The sequence below is a fragment of the Chinchilla lanigera genome, unplaced genomic scaffold (genome assembly GCF_000276665.1).
Source record: "Chinchilla lanigera isolate Chin_1 unplaced genomic scaffold, ChiLan1.0 scaffold00043, whole genome shotgun sequence".
NCBI classification, from domain to species: domain Eukaryota; kingdom Metazoa; phylum Chordata; class Mammalia; order Rodentia; family Chinchillidae; genus Chinchilla; species Chinchilla lanigera.
The window spans coordinates 9762750-9781320 of NW_004955444.1; the positions used below are offsets into that span (position 1 = coordinate 9762750).

The 18571-nt window shown below is 44.9% G+C and overlaps 1 protein-coding gene across 1 annotated transcript in view; it reads left to right on the plus strand.

Moving 5' to 3' along the window:
* The window catches only part of LOC106149388 (solute carrier organic anion transporter family member 5A1-like), a gene marked incomplete at both ends in the record, with an annotated part of 57441 nt that continues 38870 nt past the window's right edge, over positions 1 to 18571 (plus strand). The window contains 1 exon segment of the mRNA XM_013518224.1: positions 1 to 681. Within this exon segment, the coding sequence (XP_013373678.1) occupies positions 1 to 681 (681 nt within the window).

Sequence of the window (18571 nt, forward strand, 5' to 3'; positions counted from 1 at the left end):
AGAGCCTGCCGGCGCCCAGCCCCTCTGCCCCGTGCCCCGCGGAGGGGACGGCGGGGCCTGTGGACTGCACCCCCGGGGGGGACCTCGCCAAGGCGCCGCCGGCCCCGCCGCGGGGGCGAAGGTGCTTCCACGTGGTCCTCACCGACTCGCGCTGCTTCCTGGTCTGCATGTGCTTCCTGACCTTCATCCAGGCGCTGATGGTGTCCGGCTACCTGAGCAGCGTCATCACCACCATCGAGAGGCGCTACAGTCTGAAGAGCTCCGAGTCCGGGCTGCTGGTCAGCTGCTTCGACATCGGGAACCTGGCGGTGGTGGTGTTCGTCAGCTACTTCGGCGGGCGCGGGCGGCGGCCCCTGTGGCTGGCCGTGGGCGGGCTCCTCATCGCCGTCGGGGCCGCGCTCTTCGCCTTGCCTCACTTCATCGCCCCCGCCTACCAGATCCAAGAGCTGAACGCCTCGGCCACCAACGACGGCCTGTGCCAGAGTGGCAACTCCACGGCCACGGCGGCCGTGGGGCCTCCTCCCTGCCCGAAGGACTCCGGAGGAAACAGCCACTGGGTCTACGTGGCTTTATTCGTGTGTGCGCAGATCCTCATCGGGATGGGCTCCACACCTATTTACACCCTGGGACCAACCTACTTAGATGATAATGTTAAGAAGGAAAATGCGTCCTTGTACCTGGGTAAGGATTTCCTCTTCTCTCGGATAAGTTTGACTCACACCGAAACTTACTTTCCTTCCAAAAATCAGAATGAAAGATGTTATTTTACACTGAAAATATGCTGTTAATTAAGGTTCACTTTTTATTTTATGTTTTTAGCTTTGGTGTGGTGTGTTTTGGGTTTGGGAGAGAATCAGTTAAGAGCACTTGGAACTAATTTTTAGACTCACATTTGTCTTCCTAAGTAATACAGATTTTTTTTTTTTGGTCTTTTTGAGACAGGGTCTCATGATGCAGTTCAGGCTGGCCTTGAGCTCACTTTGTAGCCCAGGCTGGTCTCGAACTCGAAATGATCCTCCTGCCTCAGCCTCCCAAGTGCTGGGATTACAGGCATGCACCACCACGCCGGCATAATACAGATTTAAAACTCTGGGACCGTGTGTCTCTCTCTTGCTGGCTATCTTCGGAAAAGTTCTACTTTATCAAGTTTATTTTCTAGTAGCTGTCCATCCTCAGAAGGGTTCAGGAAGGGAGACATAATAGTGTGTGAAGTTCTGAAGTCCTAACTGCTTTGGTCTATTGTTGCCTTTTATTCTTGTCTCCAGCAGAGATAATGGTAGTTGGATCCCATACATCTGTCTTTATTACCTGCACATCCATATTCTGTATATGTCACCTGCTTTGCTTTTAAAAACACCAACAAAATCCTGAAAGGCCACATGACTAGCGTATTTTCAATGCAGAAGCAATACCACAAGTTGTAAGGTTACCTAAAGTTTTTATTGTGAATTGAGACCCTCAGTGACATGAACTTGGGAAAATTAATGGCTGTCTTCTGAAGATAGCTCTGGAGTTTGGTGCTGACTTCACAAATCGACACCAGTGGACAGAGTGCTTGGCTTAAGTACAGGGTGCTCAAGGGAAGCCAAACAATTAGGGTTGGGGTAGTTTAATCCCAAGAAATAAATCTGTATGTCCCTGTAGTAGCTGCACCTTCAAAACTAAACCTCTAAGGGGTGGATTTTTTTTTTTTTTTTTTGGTACCAGGAATCGAACTCAGGACCTTGTGCTTGTCAGACAGATGCTGTGTCGCTGGGCTATGTCTCCGGCCCTAAGGGATGGAGTTAGACCCGTGAAAAGGGTCATTATCTGTCACACTGGATGTCTTTCTGTTTCACTACTAGAGTTCAACTCAAACAAGATAAAGGATTTTACTTTATTAAAAGATGGTAAATGAACGGTTAGCTACGTTAGTCATTGACTGGTTATGTGCTGATAGGATCCCAGGTCCTCACTATGAATGGTGAGATGGTCAAAGCACGGTGAACAGATACTCCGGGTAAAAGGGTCATGCTTTGTCCTCCGCAGAACCACAGTTCCCCGCAGCTGTTATAGAGGGGTGTTTGAATCCCAGTCCTCAGTGAATGGCCAAATGCACTAGGAAGAGTTTTGTGACTTATTTGTATTGTCAGTGCAAGAGAAAGAAATTTCCATTCTGGGCAGAAAATCATGTGGGTGTTATCTTACCTCCATGTCTTCCAACACTATGAAAAATTTAAACATAAAGTTGAAATGATAGTATAGTGAACACCAATATATCCAGCACCTAGACTTAGCAATTGTTCATTTTGTCACATCTGCGTGTATATGCGTATAGAAACTTAATTTTTTTTTTTTTGTCTTTTTGAGACAGGGTCTCACTATGCAGTGCAGGCTGGCCTTGAGCTCACTTTGTAGCCCAGGCTGGCCTTGAACGCACAACAATCCTCCTGCCTCAGCCTCCCGAGTGCTGGGATTACAGGTTTGCGCTACTGTGCCCGGCTAAAATATAATTATTTTGGGTAAGGAGTTAAATTCTTTGAAAGTAATTTCAGGTACCACTAACCTTAACTCTGCAGGTACCTTCTAAAAATAAGGACGACCTAGGGCCTGGGGATGTAGCTCAGTGGTAGAGCTCTTGCTCTATGTGTGAGGCTTCGAGTTTGATCCTCAGTGCTGGGTGTGGTGTGTGTGTGTATGGGGTTCTTTGACATAGCTGCAAAAGCATTGACACCCTAAAGAAACTGAATAATTGTTCCCCAGTATCATCAAATATCCAGTCCAGATTCAAATTTCCTCACTTGTCCCCTTAAAGTCTTTTTTGGTTTGTTTGTTTGAGACAGGGTCTCCCTATATAGCCCAGGATGGCCCTCAACTCACGAGGTAACCTAGGCTGGCTTCAGACTCACAGCAGTTGCCCTGCCTCTGCCTCCTGAGTGCTGGGATTACAAGCACGTGCCATGCCTGGCCAATGTTTATCTTTTAACACCAGGCACCAGTCAAGGCTCCCTCATGTGCTGTCTGTTTGCCCTTGAAGCCTTTGATGATCCAGAACATGCCTCAGCTTCTTTATTTTCCGATGACAGAGTTTTTGGAGCAGCAAGGCTCGTTGATTCTCGGAATGTTCTGCCTTCTGGCTGTATCAGTGACGCCTTCGCTCACTGCTACAGTCCCTGTGCTTCCTTGTACTGGTAGTTCAGCCATGATTAAATTCAGACAAAACTTTTTTGGTCAAACTACTTCATAGGAAATACTTCTTTTTTGTTTTTTGAGACAAGGTCTCGCTATATAGCCCAGGCTCTTCTTAAACTTGAGGTGATCCTCCTGCCTCAGCCTCCTGTGTGCCCACGCCTGGCTTTTCATAGGAAATGCTGTATGAGTTTTATATTACACACATCTGGCCATCCATCAGTGATGCTAAATTCAATCATGTGGTTGAATGGATGATTGTCAGATACTTTTCTCTTTTTGAAAATAAGTAATCTTTAGAATGATTCCTTGATTTTGTGCAATTACCCCAATTATTTTTGATATTCTTCCTTTTTTTGTTGTTTTTTTTGAGACAAGGTGTCTCTGTGTAGAGGCTGGCCTCAAACTCCCAGCAATCCTCCTGCTTCAGCCTCCTGACTGCTGCGATTATAGGTGTGTGCCACTACGCCGGGTTTTCATGTTCTTCCTGATCTTTGACTGCATTTATTTTGAAAACTTGGATCTCCCTTGCATCCCACTTCTGGGTACCACGGACACAAAGTTTCTGCATCAAAATCACAGGCCTCACGCAAAGGGAGAACGTACTCTTGTAAGATATTAAGAGCCCTGGGATTTAACCCGTCTGGTACTAGGTCCTCACCAAGAGGAAAAAGAGCAAGTGCGTATTCAGCGTATGCTCTGCACTAGGCACAGTGCTAGGGTTGTTAATTCTTTGTATTTTGTGGGACAGGGCCAGACCTCGTGCATGCTAGGCAAGTGCTTTACCACTGAGCTGTATCCCCAGCCCTGTGCTAACTTTGAGAAGACCAAAAAATGACACATAGCCCCAGTATGTGGGGAGCTTCCAGGGTGATGAAGACGCTGGTGGTTTGAAGCAGGGCAAGAAAGTGACTCTCCAAAGGAGCAAAGTTACTGAAGTGACACTTGGTTTCCTCCACCCTCCCACCCCCCATCCCCTTCTTGATATGGATTAAACTGAGCTGTGGGAAACTTTCGATGACTGCCTTCGGACAGGAGAATTCTCCCTCATGTTACATAGATCTCCGTATAGTGACTGGAGTTTCAGAAATCTTACGTGTATTTTCTTATTTAATGTTCTTCATTACCTTATGAGATGGGGTGGTTTCCTTTATTGTACAGAGGAAACTGAAGCTCAGGGGTTGAAGTGATTGCTGAGGACCTCGAGTCCAGGCCTCCGAGGGAGCCCCAGCGTCTCCTCAGGCTGCGTGGCTCTCTGGCAAGAGACCCTGAAGGTTGATAGCAACTGGAGGGTGCGCTGTGTCCCGTGTTTGCATAGGGTGCATGGAGATGCAGAACTGATCAGAAGGGCAAGACGTGATCGAAACAAGATTATTCCTGGAATCTTTTGAGGTAGGCTTTCCCGAGGCCTAGCATGGTGGTGGACACCTGTTATCCCAGCACTCAGGAGGCTGAGGCAGGAGGATCACTGCAAGGTCAAGGCCAGCCTGGACTACATAGTGCTCTCAAGGCCAGTCTCAGTTACACTGCGAGACCTTGTCGAAAGAAAGAAGAAAGAAGAAAGAAAATAGAAAGAAGAAGGAAGGAAGGAAGAAAGGCTTCCCAGGCCATCATCTCATTATGATGAGAGGGACTTCTGCGGTCTCAGGACATGAGCGGTGTTAACCAGTTACAATATAGGATTTTTTCTTCCTAGTAAGCAATAGGTTAAAATGTCTGTTATTTTTCACAAAACTGCTCTTCTATATTTCCTTTTTCACCCTACACCCTTTTCTTAGCCTTCCTGTCAGTCTTTCTAACTTCCCATTAAAACCACAGAAGCAAAAAAAAAAAAAAAAAGGAGAGAAAGAGAAAAATCAAGTAGCGCATTAGTAATTACAGGCAGGAAGAGATATCCAAAGTAATGCTACAACCGCCGAAATGGAAAGTATTGTATATCTTCGTCTTTTGAAAGTTCTATGTTAACATTCTGGCAGCTGTGAGTGTAGACGCGATGTGACCGTAGATGGGAGACGGCAGGGTTCGTACCACTCCCTGGGCCTCACTAACTCCTCCACGAGGCTGAGGACTGCCCAGGAGCACAGAGGAAGCTTTGTAGGTATTCACAAGGAGCGGGTCGCAACTTAGACTGTGGTGTGTAATTAGATCTGAAGGAGAGAGAGATTGTGATCCTTTGGGGGCCAGAAACCTGTGAACCACCAGGGAAGGCTAATCGTGTGGGGAAGGGAAGAAAAGGGCGCATTTCTAGAATAAAACTCCGGTGCTCCAATTGGGTGGCTCTTAGGATAAGCCGTGATTAGCTCGGGCCAGCTGTCAGTCAAGCAGTGTGGGTATCAGCTATGCCAGCTCCCCGGGCGCCCCCTTAACCACCAGCCTCGACTCATGTAACAGACAAGGGCTGGGGTTGGCGCTGGGCCTCAGAGAGTGCTGGAGACAGGCAGAGACCCTGAAGTGTAGCTCCATTCTAGACACACGACTCCTGGGCTCCCTTCCCTCCTTGTTCAAGAGTGACGATTACATTTTCCCCCACTTTGTGGTATTTGGAGAACAAGGTGGGCTGAGGCAGGAGGATTCCCAATCTGAGCCCAACCTGGGAAGCTTAGCAACTGAGCAAGATTTTATCTCAAAAAGTAAACAAGTTTGGGGATATAGCTCGCAGCAAAGGCCATGGCTTCAGTTCCCAGTACGGTGGAGTGAGGAACTGGTCTGTCCTGGGGATGACTGCAGCACCTCTGGCCTCACACACCTGTCCCCCACTGTGGGAAGAAGAGGAGAAGGCAGAGTCCCTGTGCTCCTACTGGCTGGAATGCAGCGCCCTGCCTGTGGGGCTAAGGTGACCGAGGGTGGCAGGTTTTGGATTTGCAGATCTGGGGAAGTAGCAAGTGTCCCTGTCACATCAGCTACAGGGTGCGTTTCCCCTTTTACCTTGAGAACGGGCAGGTTTAGTGCTTTCTTGGTTGTTTTTTTTTTTGTTTTTCTTCTTCTGGCCTGAATTAAAAGTCCATCTGAAGTGCCTCATGGAATTAGTTTTTTTTCTGATCTTTTTTGTTGAGATTTTGAAGGCGCCCAATTGCTAGCACCCTTTCTTTCTCCCCACTTGAATTCTGAGCTAAGTGAAAAACGTGACAAAAGCTTGTAAACAAATGGGGGCCAAACGATCCCCTTTGAAACCTGCAGAAATGAGGTGGAGGTGTGAAGCTTGTATCTTTGAGCAAGTGGACTTATTTTTTTTTGGTACTGGGACTCGAACTCAGCTCCTTGTGCTTGCCAGGCAGGTGCTGTGTTGCTGAGCTATATCCTGACCCAGGGATTTTGATAGTCACAGAATCAAATGAATTTACCATCCGACCCAGCCCAGCTGGGCCCAGGCCGTGTGGTAGCCTCGGGTCTCCTGTGCTCAGCACCGACCTGGTTTTGTGCTGACTACTCCGGGAGGGGCAAAGGAAGGGCTCAGCTGAGCACACCCTGCCCCACGCGTTTCACTTTCTTTCTTTTTTTTTGGTCTTTTTGAGACAGGGTCTCATTATGCAGTTCAGGCTGGTCTTGAGCTCACTTTGCAGCCCAGGCTGGTCTCAATCTCAATGATCCTCCTGCCTCAGCCTCCCGAGTGCTGGGATTACAGGTGTGCGCCACCACACCTGGACTTGTTTCACTTCCATCCATCATGTCAAGTTTTTTTTTTTTCCCTAAGCAGCACAGGGAAGGCAGGGAGAAGTCCGCAAAGGAAAGGAGACTTTTACCTGGTTTTTTAGTTCTGCTTTTATTTTGCTTATCCTGTTTACCTTTGTAAGCCACATAAAATCCTTTTTGGAAATAGGCTGTGTGCAAATCATGAAAACCAGAAAAACTAATCCCCACTGAAGATGAATGTGGGGGGTGATGGTGTAGGGATTTGAGGACATGGTTCAGGGCCCACGCAGAACAAGTGGAGGGACAGTTCTGGGACAGGTGGTCTGGGTCAGAGCCTGTGTGCCTTCCCTGTGTGTGAACGTGATGGTCGTTTCTCGACTGTAAGACAGATTAATCTAGGACGCTGAGGAGCAGTAACTTCGTGGTCTAACTGGACCGCATAGGGATCTGCTGATTACCCTGGAAAAGGTGGCTGGGTGCACATGGTTTATTCAGCCCACCCACAAATACAGACCAGCCTTTTTAGTGGCATTGATGATACTTTTTTTTTGGTGGCACTGGGGATTGAACTCAAGGCCTAGCACATGCTACACAAGCCCTTCACTGCTGAGCCACATCCTCAGCCCTTTTTATTTTATTTATTTATTAAATTTATTTGTTTTATTTTAAAGAGAGAAAACAAAAACAATACAAGAATTGCATTTTTTTTGGTCTTTTTGAGACATGGTCTCACTATGCTGTTCAGGCTGGCCTTGAGCTCACTTGTAGCCCAGGCTGGTCTTGAACTCACAAGGATCCTCCTGCCTCAGCCTCCTGAGTGCTGGGATTACAGGTGTGCGCCACCATGCCCGGCTACAAGAATTTTAAACAGAGAAAAAAACCCAGTACAATAAATTTAACAAACAATTGTTACATTTTAAAACAAGGGGATACGAAATTAACAATGGTTATTATAGTGCATATTGTCATCTTCAAAGTGGTTGCTCAGATTACCAGATACAGGCATGTAAAATTGATCAAGCAATATAAGCTCTAACTGTTCCTTTCAGTGAACTAATAGATACTAGTAGTATAATTATCTTAGCTAGCTAGTATATATAAATACATATCTTTTCCCCCTTCCTTCTTTTCTTTTCCCCCATCCCAGATGTTCTCTCCTTTTGAGCAGTTTCTTTCCCTTTCACAATATCTACTGTACTTTTTGGATCTTATTTACTTTTTAAGTTTCTTACACTAGGGGGACAATACTATGTTTACACAAGCAAGTCTGGTTTATTACACTTCTGAGTACGGTCTCTAATTGCATCCATTTACCTATAAAAGCCTCCAGTTTATCTTTCTTTAGAGTTGAGTAGTACTCCGTTATATAAAAATACAACATTTTTTTTTATCCATTCCTCAGTTGATGAGTATTTGGGTTGTTTCCAAGATTTAGCTATGACAAATTGTGCTCCTCTAAACTTGGGTGCACATATATCACTGTGGTATGATGTTTTCATTTCTTAGGGGAAAATACCCAGAAGGGGAATAGCTTGGTTGAATGGGACCTTTAATCCTAGGTTTTCGGGGAATTTCCACACTGATTTCCACAGTGGTTGCCCCAGTCTATGCTCCCACCAACAGTGGAGAAGAGTTCCTTTTTCCCCACAGCCCCACCAGCATTTGTTATTGGCTGCTTTTTTGATGATAGCCATTCTTTCTGGGGTGACATGGAATCTCAGTGTTGTTTTAACTTGTGTCTCTCAAATGACCAGTGATGTTGAACATTTTTTCATATATTTATTTGCCATTTGTAGTTCTTTATCTGAGAAGTGTGTATTCATCTCAGATTCCCATTTTTGTATTGTAGCCCTTTTTATTTTGAGACAAGGTCTTTTTTTTTTTTTCCTGGTTTTTCTCCGGTACCGGGAACCGAACTCACGACCTTGCGCTTGCCAGGCAGGCGCTTTTTGCCGCTGAGCTAAATCCCCAGCCCCCTGAGACAAGATCTTGATAAATTGCTCAAACTGTCCTGGAGCTTGTGATCCTCCTGCCTCAGCTTTCCCAGTAGCTGAAATTTCAGCTGTGTTTCAGTGTGCCTGGCTGGTGACACATTGAGCATGATTTTCTTGACCTCTCGCTGACTTAGCTATGAACGTATTATCTCTGTTACCTGAAGCTTCGGTGTGTGTGTGTGAATCCTGAGGGGGTCTTGTCAGAACGCAGGTTCTGCTGAAGTCAGAGGTGAGCCTGAGAGTCCGAGTGTCTAATGTGCTCCTGAGGAAGGCCGCTGTTGCTTGAGCAATGCAAGAATCAAGAGACCGGAGCGCCCGCTTTTGTCTAGGCGGTTCGTCTTGTTCTGGGCTTGGGACTGGAGCCGCTGTTGGTAAGAAGGAACAGCCCCCGGCTGTGGTTCTGTCGTTTCTGTCTCCTTACCCCACAGTGGTGTGATCGCACGACCACCTCCGAGTTCACTGGTGGGTCGCGTGGGGTCTGAGGGTGGCCTGCATTTCTGGGTTGCTCTTGCAGCCCCGAGTGGGGGGGAAGCAAACAACCCCCCACATGGCTCTGCTTCTCTCGCTTGACAATCCGGAAAAGTTACCAGTGACTTGACGGCAGATAAATGGGAGGTCTGTGTCAGAAATGGCTCTGGAGAGCGGGTTTTGGAAGTTTTCCCATGTGGAGGAGTGATCAGGCGGACGCGAAGGTGTGCTGGCCTGCGTGGCTGAGGTTCTTATCGGCAGTGGGTGTCAGGCCAAGAGGTGAGCTAGAGACCCTCTCATTTAGCCCCATTTGTGAAAATGGTAATTTGACAGGCAGGGAACCCAGCCTACAAAAAATTAAAGGATTTGTGCTATGGAAAAAGTAAGTATTTCCTCAACAAATTAAAAATAGAGTTATTATGTACAGTAGTCCAACAGTTCCACTGCTGGTATGTGTCAGAAAGAATTGAAAGCAGGGTCTTGAAATAGGAGAACACCCTATACTTAGCAGCATTATACACAGTAGCCGGGAGGTGGCGGGGAGCCAGCCGTCCATCCGCCGATGAAGGGTAATCAAAATGTGGTGCAGGGGAGATTCAGCAGAGCTGCAGGGAGCAGGAGCCACGAGGGAGCTCCTCAGAGAAAATCAAGGAAGGCACAGGTAATTGGAAGAAGCGGGGGACGTACATCCTGGTGCCGAAATCAGTCTGAAATAAGAGACGTGTGGATCGAACAAAGCGTAGGCATAGGACTTTACAAAATGGCAGAGCGGCCCGCAGGGCTGCCTGGGGGACCTCTGCCTGTATGCAGGGCAGCATCCGCCATTCTGGGCAGTTCCCCCAAATCGGATGGACTCCAGTAGCCGGCAGACTCGAGCCACACAGGAGAGACTGGACGTAAGGGCCCACCCCTTTGCCTTCCTCCGCCCACGGATGGTGCGGCCTGGCAGCAAGTCTCACTGGCACACGTGGGGGCGAGTGACCAGGAAGCTGCTCCCTCCCCGGTGCGCTGCCACTTTTTCCTTTTTTTTTGGGCACCAGGGGCTCTCCGGAACCTCTAGGCACAGCAAGGCAAGGGCCCGCCGCTGCGCGGCGAAGGTGGTGGGCGGAACGGCGCCAGTCCGCCTGCCCTGCTCCGGGTGGCGCGAGAGCGCAGCGGCGCAGGACCCGAGCGGCCGTGGTCGGCTGGGCGGCGCTGAGTGGGAGACCGTGCTCCCGCACCCTGCGCCCCCAGCCAGAGAGGAGAGAGAAGTGGGACCTGCGCGGCCTTTGGCGTCTGCGGCGGTGGCAGGGCCGGTGAGGCTGTGCACAGCGCCGCCACCCTGCGCTGCGTGCCGGGAGGCAAGAGGGACACGCGCCGGTGCAGTGGAGCAGAGCGCTTTGCAGGAGCTGGGTGGGACCAGCTGCGCGTGGTAGTGGGAGCAGCCTCCGGCCGTCTCTGCCTAAAGGTGCCGCAGCAACCGGGAGGGCGGCGCGGAGACAAACAGATGTGTGCGACCCACGGAGGGACGTCCGGGAAGCCGCTGGCTGAGGACTCTTCTGCCAGCGCGGAGGCCAAGATCAGCCCGCACTCAGCTCGACCCCTGCCGCAGACTTGGTGGGTTACCCAGCCCAGGCTTGGGCTCTGGCTAGGACACCGCCGCAGAACTGTGGAAATCAGAGGAATTTGTATTTATTGCTTTATTTATTTGCTACCAGGAATTGAACTCGGGACCTTGTGCTTGCCAGGCGGGTGCTTATGCCACTGAGCTATATCCCCGGCCCAGGTGAACTTTTAAAATTATTATTTTTTTGTTCCTTTTTGTTTTTTTTTTCATTGTTTAGGTTTTTACTTTTACTGTTTTATATTCATCTTTTTTCTGCTTCTTCAGTGTCTTCCTTGATTTTTGATATTTTCATGCAAGTGAACATTGTCTTTAGTCTTTCTGGTTTGCTGTGATATTCTTTTGCTTTTTCCTCCATTCTTTCTCTCCTGGCCTCTTCTGCAGTTGCTCAGAGCTTGGCTGATCATTCTTTGTACTTCAGCCTCAGTTCTACTATATTTCTCTTCACTCATCTCTATTTCCCCCCCACCCCTCTTAGTAACACCCCTCCTCCAGGGGTAAAATCACTCTAGTAAGGGGAAGCCCACTGGATACAAGTTCCTGATTATGTTGGATTTTGTTATATAACTGTAGATCTTGCTGCTAAGGTTAGAGGTACCAAAAATAGTTACCACAGTTTGTCAGTTTCTAGGCTGAGCTTGATGCAGTTGTTATTGCTAGTTGTAATACTTTAGCCAGGATGTCACACCTGTTGTAATTGGTTGTGTGACAGCATGGTAATTGTCTGCAGTCATAACTATTACCATAGTCCAGTATCAAAGGATTGGGTGCTGGGCCAAAGAGATAGCAACTTCTCATCCCTAATAAACTGGGAAAGTAGGATCTTGTTATAGACACGAGCCAGGTAAACCTAGAAGACATCTCTGAGGAATAGATATTTCCTAGGGAAGCCTAGTAGTAAAGCTACCTACCATAAGCAATTTATAAGCATCAACATGGAAAACAAAATAAAATTTAAAAACCAGAAAGACGACAGAGAAGCAAAATGCAACTTCAGAGCACCAGGCCACTCTGGACAAGTCCAGGGGACAACAACATAGAGGAAATCAGAACCCACCCACCTGAATTTCCTGAAATGGTAGCAGTGGAAGTAAAAAAACCAGATGAATGAGGCTACAGAGAAAATCAGATCAGAAATAATCTCTTAGGTAAAAAAAGATGACAACCATAACGAAAGGACTTGATAAGTGAATCTAGGATAGATGCAGATTAAATAATAGAGGCTGAGGAAAATGATGAAAACAATAAATGCTCAACATAAGAAAGAAATGGAATCCATGAGACAGGTTCAAACAGATATCCAGATTAAAAATTCCATTGAGGCTGGGAATATATCTCAGCAGTAAAGCACTGCCTGGCAAGTGCAAGGTCGTGAGTTTGATTCTCAGATTCTCACCAAAAAAGAAAATTCCATTGAAAGTATATACAGCTGAATGAACCATGATGGGATAGAATATCAGATATAGAAGACAGGATTGCAAAGGAACTGAAATTATCCCATGGATATTATAGACCATAGTGCAATGAAATGGAAATCAATGGCAGAAGAAACCCCAAAACCTACCTAAACACATGGAAATTAAATGACACCCTCCTGAACAACCAGTGGGTCACAGATGAAATTAAAGAAGAAATGAGACAGTTTTTACAATTAAACTATAATCCCACAACATCATACTGGAACTTATGGTACACAATGAAAGCAGTCCTATGAGGGAAGTTTATAGCAGTGAATTCCTAAATCAGAAAAACAGTTATTTGCTTAAATAAACAAAGCCCAGGCCCTTACTGATTCACTGATGAATTTACAGAAAATTTAGAGAAGACTTAATGCCATTATTTCTTAAACTCTCTAATGAAATTGAAAGGGAAGCAATACTGCCAAATTTATTCCTCGAAGCAAGCATTAATTACCCTGATAACCAAAACCAGAGAAAGATCCAACCAGAAAAGAGAACTAAAGACCAATCTCCTTAATGAATATAGATGCAAAGATACTCAATAAGAAACTAGCAAACAGAATGTAGCAACCCATCAAGAAGATTATACATCATGACCAAGTAGGATTCATCCCAGGAATGCAGGGATGGTTCAGCATACACAAATCGACATGTAATATACCATATTAACAGAACCAGGGACAAAAACCATATGATCATCTCAATAGATGGAGAAAAAGCGTTTGACAAAGTCAAACACAATTCATGATAAAAACACTACAGAAAATTGGAATAGATGGTCTTTATCTCAATATAATAAAAACCATCTATGACAAACCAACAGCCAGTATCATACTAAATGAACAAAAACTGAAAGCTTTCACTCTAAAATCAGGAGCAAGACAAAGATGTCTATTATCACCACTCCTATTCAACATAGTTTTGGAAACAGTAGTCAGTGCAATTAGACAAGATGAAGAAAAAAAAAGGAATAAAGTTAGGAAAGTAAGAAGTTAAATTATCATTATTTGTAAGTGACATGATACTCTACATAAAAGACTCCAAAAACTCCACCAAATGACTTCTAGGTTTAATAACCAAATTCAGTAGCAAAGCTAAGTACAAAGTTAACACTCACAAATCAACAGTATTCCTGTACACAAATAACACATCACTGAGAGAAATTAGAGAAATCACAGCTTTCACAATAACAAAACAAACAAACAAACAAACAAAAAACAACTTAGGAATCAATCTAACAAAGGAAATAAAATATTTTTACATTAAAAACTACAGTACTCTAAAAAGGAGATCAAAGAGGATGTCAGAAAATGGAGCCAGGCATGGTGTGTATGCCTGTAACCTCAGCACTCGGGAGGCTGAAGCAGAAGGATCACTGCAAGTTTGAGGTCTGCTTGGGCTACATTATGAGTTCAGGGCCAGCCTACATTATGATGCAGGACCCTGTGTCAAAAAAAAAAAAAAAATGTTATCCCTTGCTCTTGGGTGGAAGAAAATGGCCATATTCTCAAAATTGTTATACAGGTTTAATGCAATCCCAATCAAAATACCAATAGCATACCTCACAGAATTAGAGAAAACAATCCTAAAATTCATTTGGAACCAGAAGTGACCTACAAAAGCAAAAGCAGTTTTGGGCAACAAAGACAAGGCAGGAAGTATCACAATCGCTGACTTTAAACTATACTACAAAGCTACTGTGATAAGAACAGCATGGTACTGGCAAAACAAATCAGTGGAACAGATTAAGAGATGTGGAAACAACTCCAAACACAGTCGTCTCACTTTACTCTTTTTTTTGTACTTGACTCACTTGACTCTTTTTTTTTGTATTTGACAAAGTGAGCTAACACCTTCACTGGAAGAGAAATAGGCTCTTCAATAAGTGGTGCTGGGAAAACTGACTTTTCACATGCTGAAAACTAAAACTAGACCTATGTCTCTTACAATGCACTCAGAACGGATCAAAGATCTAAGTATTAAAACAGAAACACTAGATCTGCTGAAAGAGAGAATAGACAGGATTCTTTTTTTTTTTTTTTTTTTTTTCTCCGGTACCGGGAACCGAACTCACGACCTTGCGCTTGCCAGGCAGGCGCTTTTGCCGCTGAGCTAAATCCCCAGCCCCCAAGACAGGATTCTTGAAGACATAGGTGTAGCTAAGACTTTGTGAACAAATCCCTGGGTGCATGGGAAATATTACAAAGAATCAACAATTGGGATCTCATTTTATTAAAAACTTTTTGCATAGCAAAAGAAACCATCAACAGTGAAGAGACAACCTAGTGTGGGAAAAAAATTCTTGCCTGCTGTTCCTCAAAGGCCTAATATTTAAAATATATAAAGAACTCAAAATTTTAAGTCATACTTCCCTGTTTAAAGACCCAGTCCAAAAATGGGCCTCTGATATGAATAGACACTTCTCAGGTAAAGAAGTAGATATGGCAAATCAGTATGTGAAAAAATGTTCAACATAAATGGTCATTTGAAAGATGCAAATTACAACAACGCTGAGATTCCATCTCACTCCAGAAAGAATGGCTATTAGCAACAAATCAATAACAAATGCTGGAGGGGCTGTGAGGAAAAAGGAATTGTCATGGATTGACAGTTGGTGGTCAACTTGTAACACCCAGCTAAACTGAATCAGCTGGTGCTAGGTGTAGGGGGCCTACCTTAGGATTGTTACCGACAATATAAAAAAGAGAATTGGAGACAATATAAAATTGGAAGACAATAGAGACAATATAGAATTGGAGACAATATAAAAAAGAGAATTGGAGAGGAAGAAGGGGGTGCTGTTGGTTTTCCTGGAGAAGCTTGTCATGCTGGCTTTCTTGATTTGAACTCTGCTGTTCTCATTGTCAGAGGAGCTTTGGATCTTACTGTCACTGAGGATGGCTGTGGTACTTTTCAGGGGAGCCCTGGTCCTTACTTTGAGCGCTGCTTCTTGCCTGCAGTGCACATTCCTCAGCCTACTGGTACAGATCCTTCATCCCATTGGCACAGACTTTCTAGCTTCAATCACTGACTTTTGGGCCTTCCCAGCACAGACCCTTGAAACAGACTTTCCTGAGACATTGTCATGGGCTCTATGCATCTGGTTGGACTTGTGGGGGGCATTGTCGTGGGTTCTAGGTCTTCAGCTGGACTCATGCAGGATATTGCCGTGGGACCCAGGCCCTCAGGTAGATTCTTTGGGTCTTTAATGTGTGGACAGAGTTCCTGCACTCTTTTGTACTTGACTCTTTGGGTTACTACTATGAAATAGTCCTATAAATTGTGTGTTCTATATTAAATTGTTTCCCTTGCAAACCCAGACTACAACAAGATTGGTACCAGGAGTGGGGTCATCGCTTTGATGTTGCCTGGCCATGTGGTTTAAGAGCCGTGAGAATTAATTTGGAAAGGTTTTGAGAGTCTGGCTTAGAGGCAGCCATTATATGCTGTAAACTATATTGGAGACTCTGGTTGGAGCCTGGAAAATCAGAGTACTGATAGAAACACTACTGGCTAAGATGAAGCTCAGGAGGCTTCTGTTGAGAAGAACTGCTTTGGTTACTGGACTTCAGGTAGTATATTGTGCTTTGGCAGAAAGCTGGTCTGCATTTTGCTTGTGTTAGAGATATTACCTGGGTGGCAGAAAAATTTCAGTGCAGTCTACTGTTGAAATGTTGGCATGGTTACTGTTGAGAGCTTTTGGCCAGGTCTATGTTTGAAATTAAGAGTGAAGAGCCAGCAAGATGATCTGCAGCATTTGGCCAGAGGGAAAGGTTCCGTGGAGCTGTGGATTGCAAGGATGAAACAGAGGAGAATGTGGTTGTGGAGAAGAGCAGGACAGTGGAAAAATGAACCGACACCTTTGACCTGAAGATAAAAGTGTATTTGAATTGCAGGAGACCCTTGTTTTTCAGTCTTGCCATGTCCTGTTGTTAAAAGTTAATGGGGAGCAAGGACTCTGACTGTAATAGTTTTTATTTTTTAAAATTTTTAAATTTTATTTTTTGGTCTTTTTTTTTTGGTCCTTTTGTTTTTGTTTTTGTTTTTTGGTTTTTCTCCGGTACCGGGAACCGAACTCACGACCATGCGCTTGCCAGGCAGGCGCTTTTTGCCGCTGAGCTAAATCCCCAGCCCCTTTTGGTCCTTTTGAGACAGAGTCTTGTTATGCAATTCAGGCTGGCCCAGCTTACTTTGTAGCCCAGGCTGGTCTTGAACTCACAATGATCCTCCTGCCTCAGCCTCCCAAGTGCTGGAATTACAGGAGTCCACCACCATGTAATAGTTTTTCAAATGTGATTTTAATGTATATGCACCTTCAGAAGATAGCATTAAGTGAAATAAATCAGACACACATGTGTAAATATCACATTTCTCTGGTGTGTGAAACTGAAAATGTAGATAAGGACCAAAATGTATCCTAAATAATAAATATTGTTAAATACAAGAAGAAAATGTTTAAATGGAAAGGGCAACAAGGGAAGGGGGAGGAAGGGAAAAGAAAAGAAGGAAAAAAATAGAAACAAAGCTTTTGCAAACAAGGAGGGGAAGAGGGGTTGAAGGAAGGGACAGTGAATGGGAAAAGAAAACAATCAAGATATCGTGTACAGGTACAAATTCTCTATGATGAATGTGATCATTTTGTATATTTAAAATGTGCAATAAAGTTAACTAATTAATTAATTTAAAAAAGAAAAAAAGTGGCATATATATACAATGGGGTGTTAATTCATCCACAAAAAGGAGGGAATTGTGACATATACTGTGAACATAGGTAGCTTTGAGGACATTACACTAAGTGAAATAAGACAGTCACAAAAAAATCCTGTATGAGTCCACTTGTACGATATATGTTCAAGTTCATAGAAACACAGTGTAAAACGCTGGTTTCCAAGGAGTGAAGGGAAGGAAAATGAGGAGCTGTTGTTTAATGCATGTAGAGTTTTGTAAGATGAAGATGTTTTGGAGATCTATTACAAAGTGGTACAGATATACTTAACAGTACTGAACTGTGCACTGTAGAAATGGCTAAGATGGTTTAAAAAAATAATTAAGGCTTTTTCCAGGTCATATAGCTGAACTGTTTTGTGTCTGAACTGATGTATAAACTCATCTGTATTAAAAGAGTCATTGCTGTGTAGATGGAAACTCTGAAAGTCTAAGTCTTTGGATGATGGAGTCATTCCTCAGCCTGTGTAACCTTCTAGCATGTGCACCTCGACGGTGAGGATTATTTTCTTCAAGGGTGTGGGCATTTTCATGCCTCTTGAGCATAACTTTTTTTTTTTCCCTGGTACCGGGAATCGAACTCATGACCTCGCGCTTGCCAGGCAGGCGCTGTGCCGCTGAGCTAAATCCCTAGCCCCTTGAGCATAATTTTTAAAAGGAGGATTAAGAATTTGGAAAAAAGACAGAGGCAAAGTGGATTTTAGAGCAGGTATCTCAGGACAAGCCTTCAAGGTGAGACTGAAGGTGAAGAATTTGGGTTGCTCTATCAGGTCTTTGGGGAAAGGCTGGAACACAGTGTTTGGAAGTAGAGCTGTGGGTTTGTCGGTGTGTTCTGCTGTGCTGCTTGCTGCGGCACCAGCTCCTGCTCACAGCCTTTGCTTTTAGTTTCCCTGTGGTAGAGACAGAGATGGGGATTCCATTGTAAAAGATGGGGATTCCACAGCTACGGGGTCTCCCTCAGCAAAAACCATTTGCAGTTTCACAGCAGTCAGGAATCGAAGGTGGAGAACAGTACAGGTTTCAAGTCATTTCAAACCAGTGGTTCTCAATCATGGGTGATCCCCGCACAAGGTGCTGGGCAGGGTTGGCGTCGGTTTTGAAGGTCACATCTTAAAGGGGGCCCACCGGCATTGGGTGGGGTTTAGTCCAGGGATGCTGCTAAATTTCCCGTGGTGCCCAGGAGAGCTCCCACATTACAGGATTGTCAATAACGATGCTCGGGGCTTCTCTCACTTTCACCTTTCAAGTTTATTTCGTAAATTCCTTCTATTTTAAAACTCCAGGCCATAATCACAGAATCAGGAAAAATATCAAGCATATGAATGGAGGTGACTCAGGAAAAAAAGTCTTTGAGAGCAGAAAGGTCTTCTGCCAAGGAAGAGATAGAGCATAGAAACTTTGTGCATTGGCCGTTGCTACATCGTCGCTCGTAGTTACTACAGGATCTGTGCTGTACTGGGCTATTAGGAGATTATAGGAAACAGCAGAGTGTGCTCTGGGGGATTATTTTTAGTGGGTGTAAA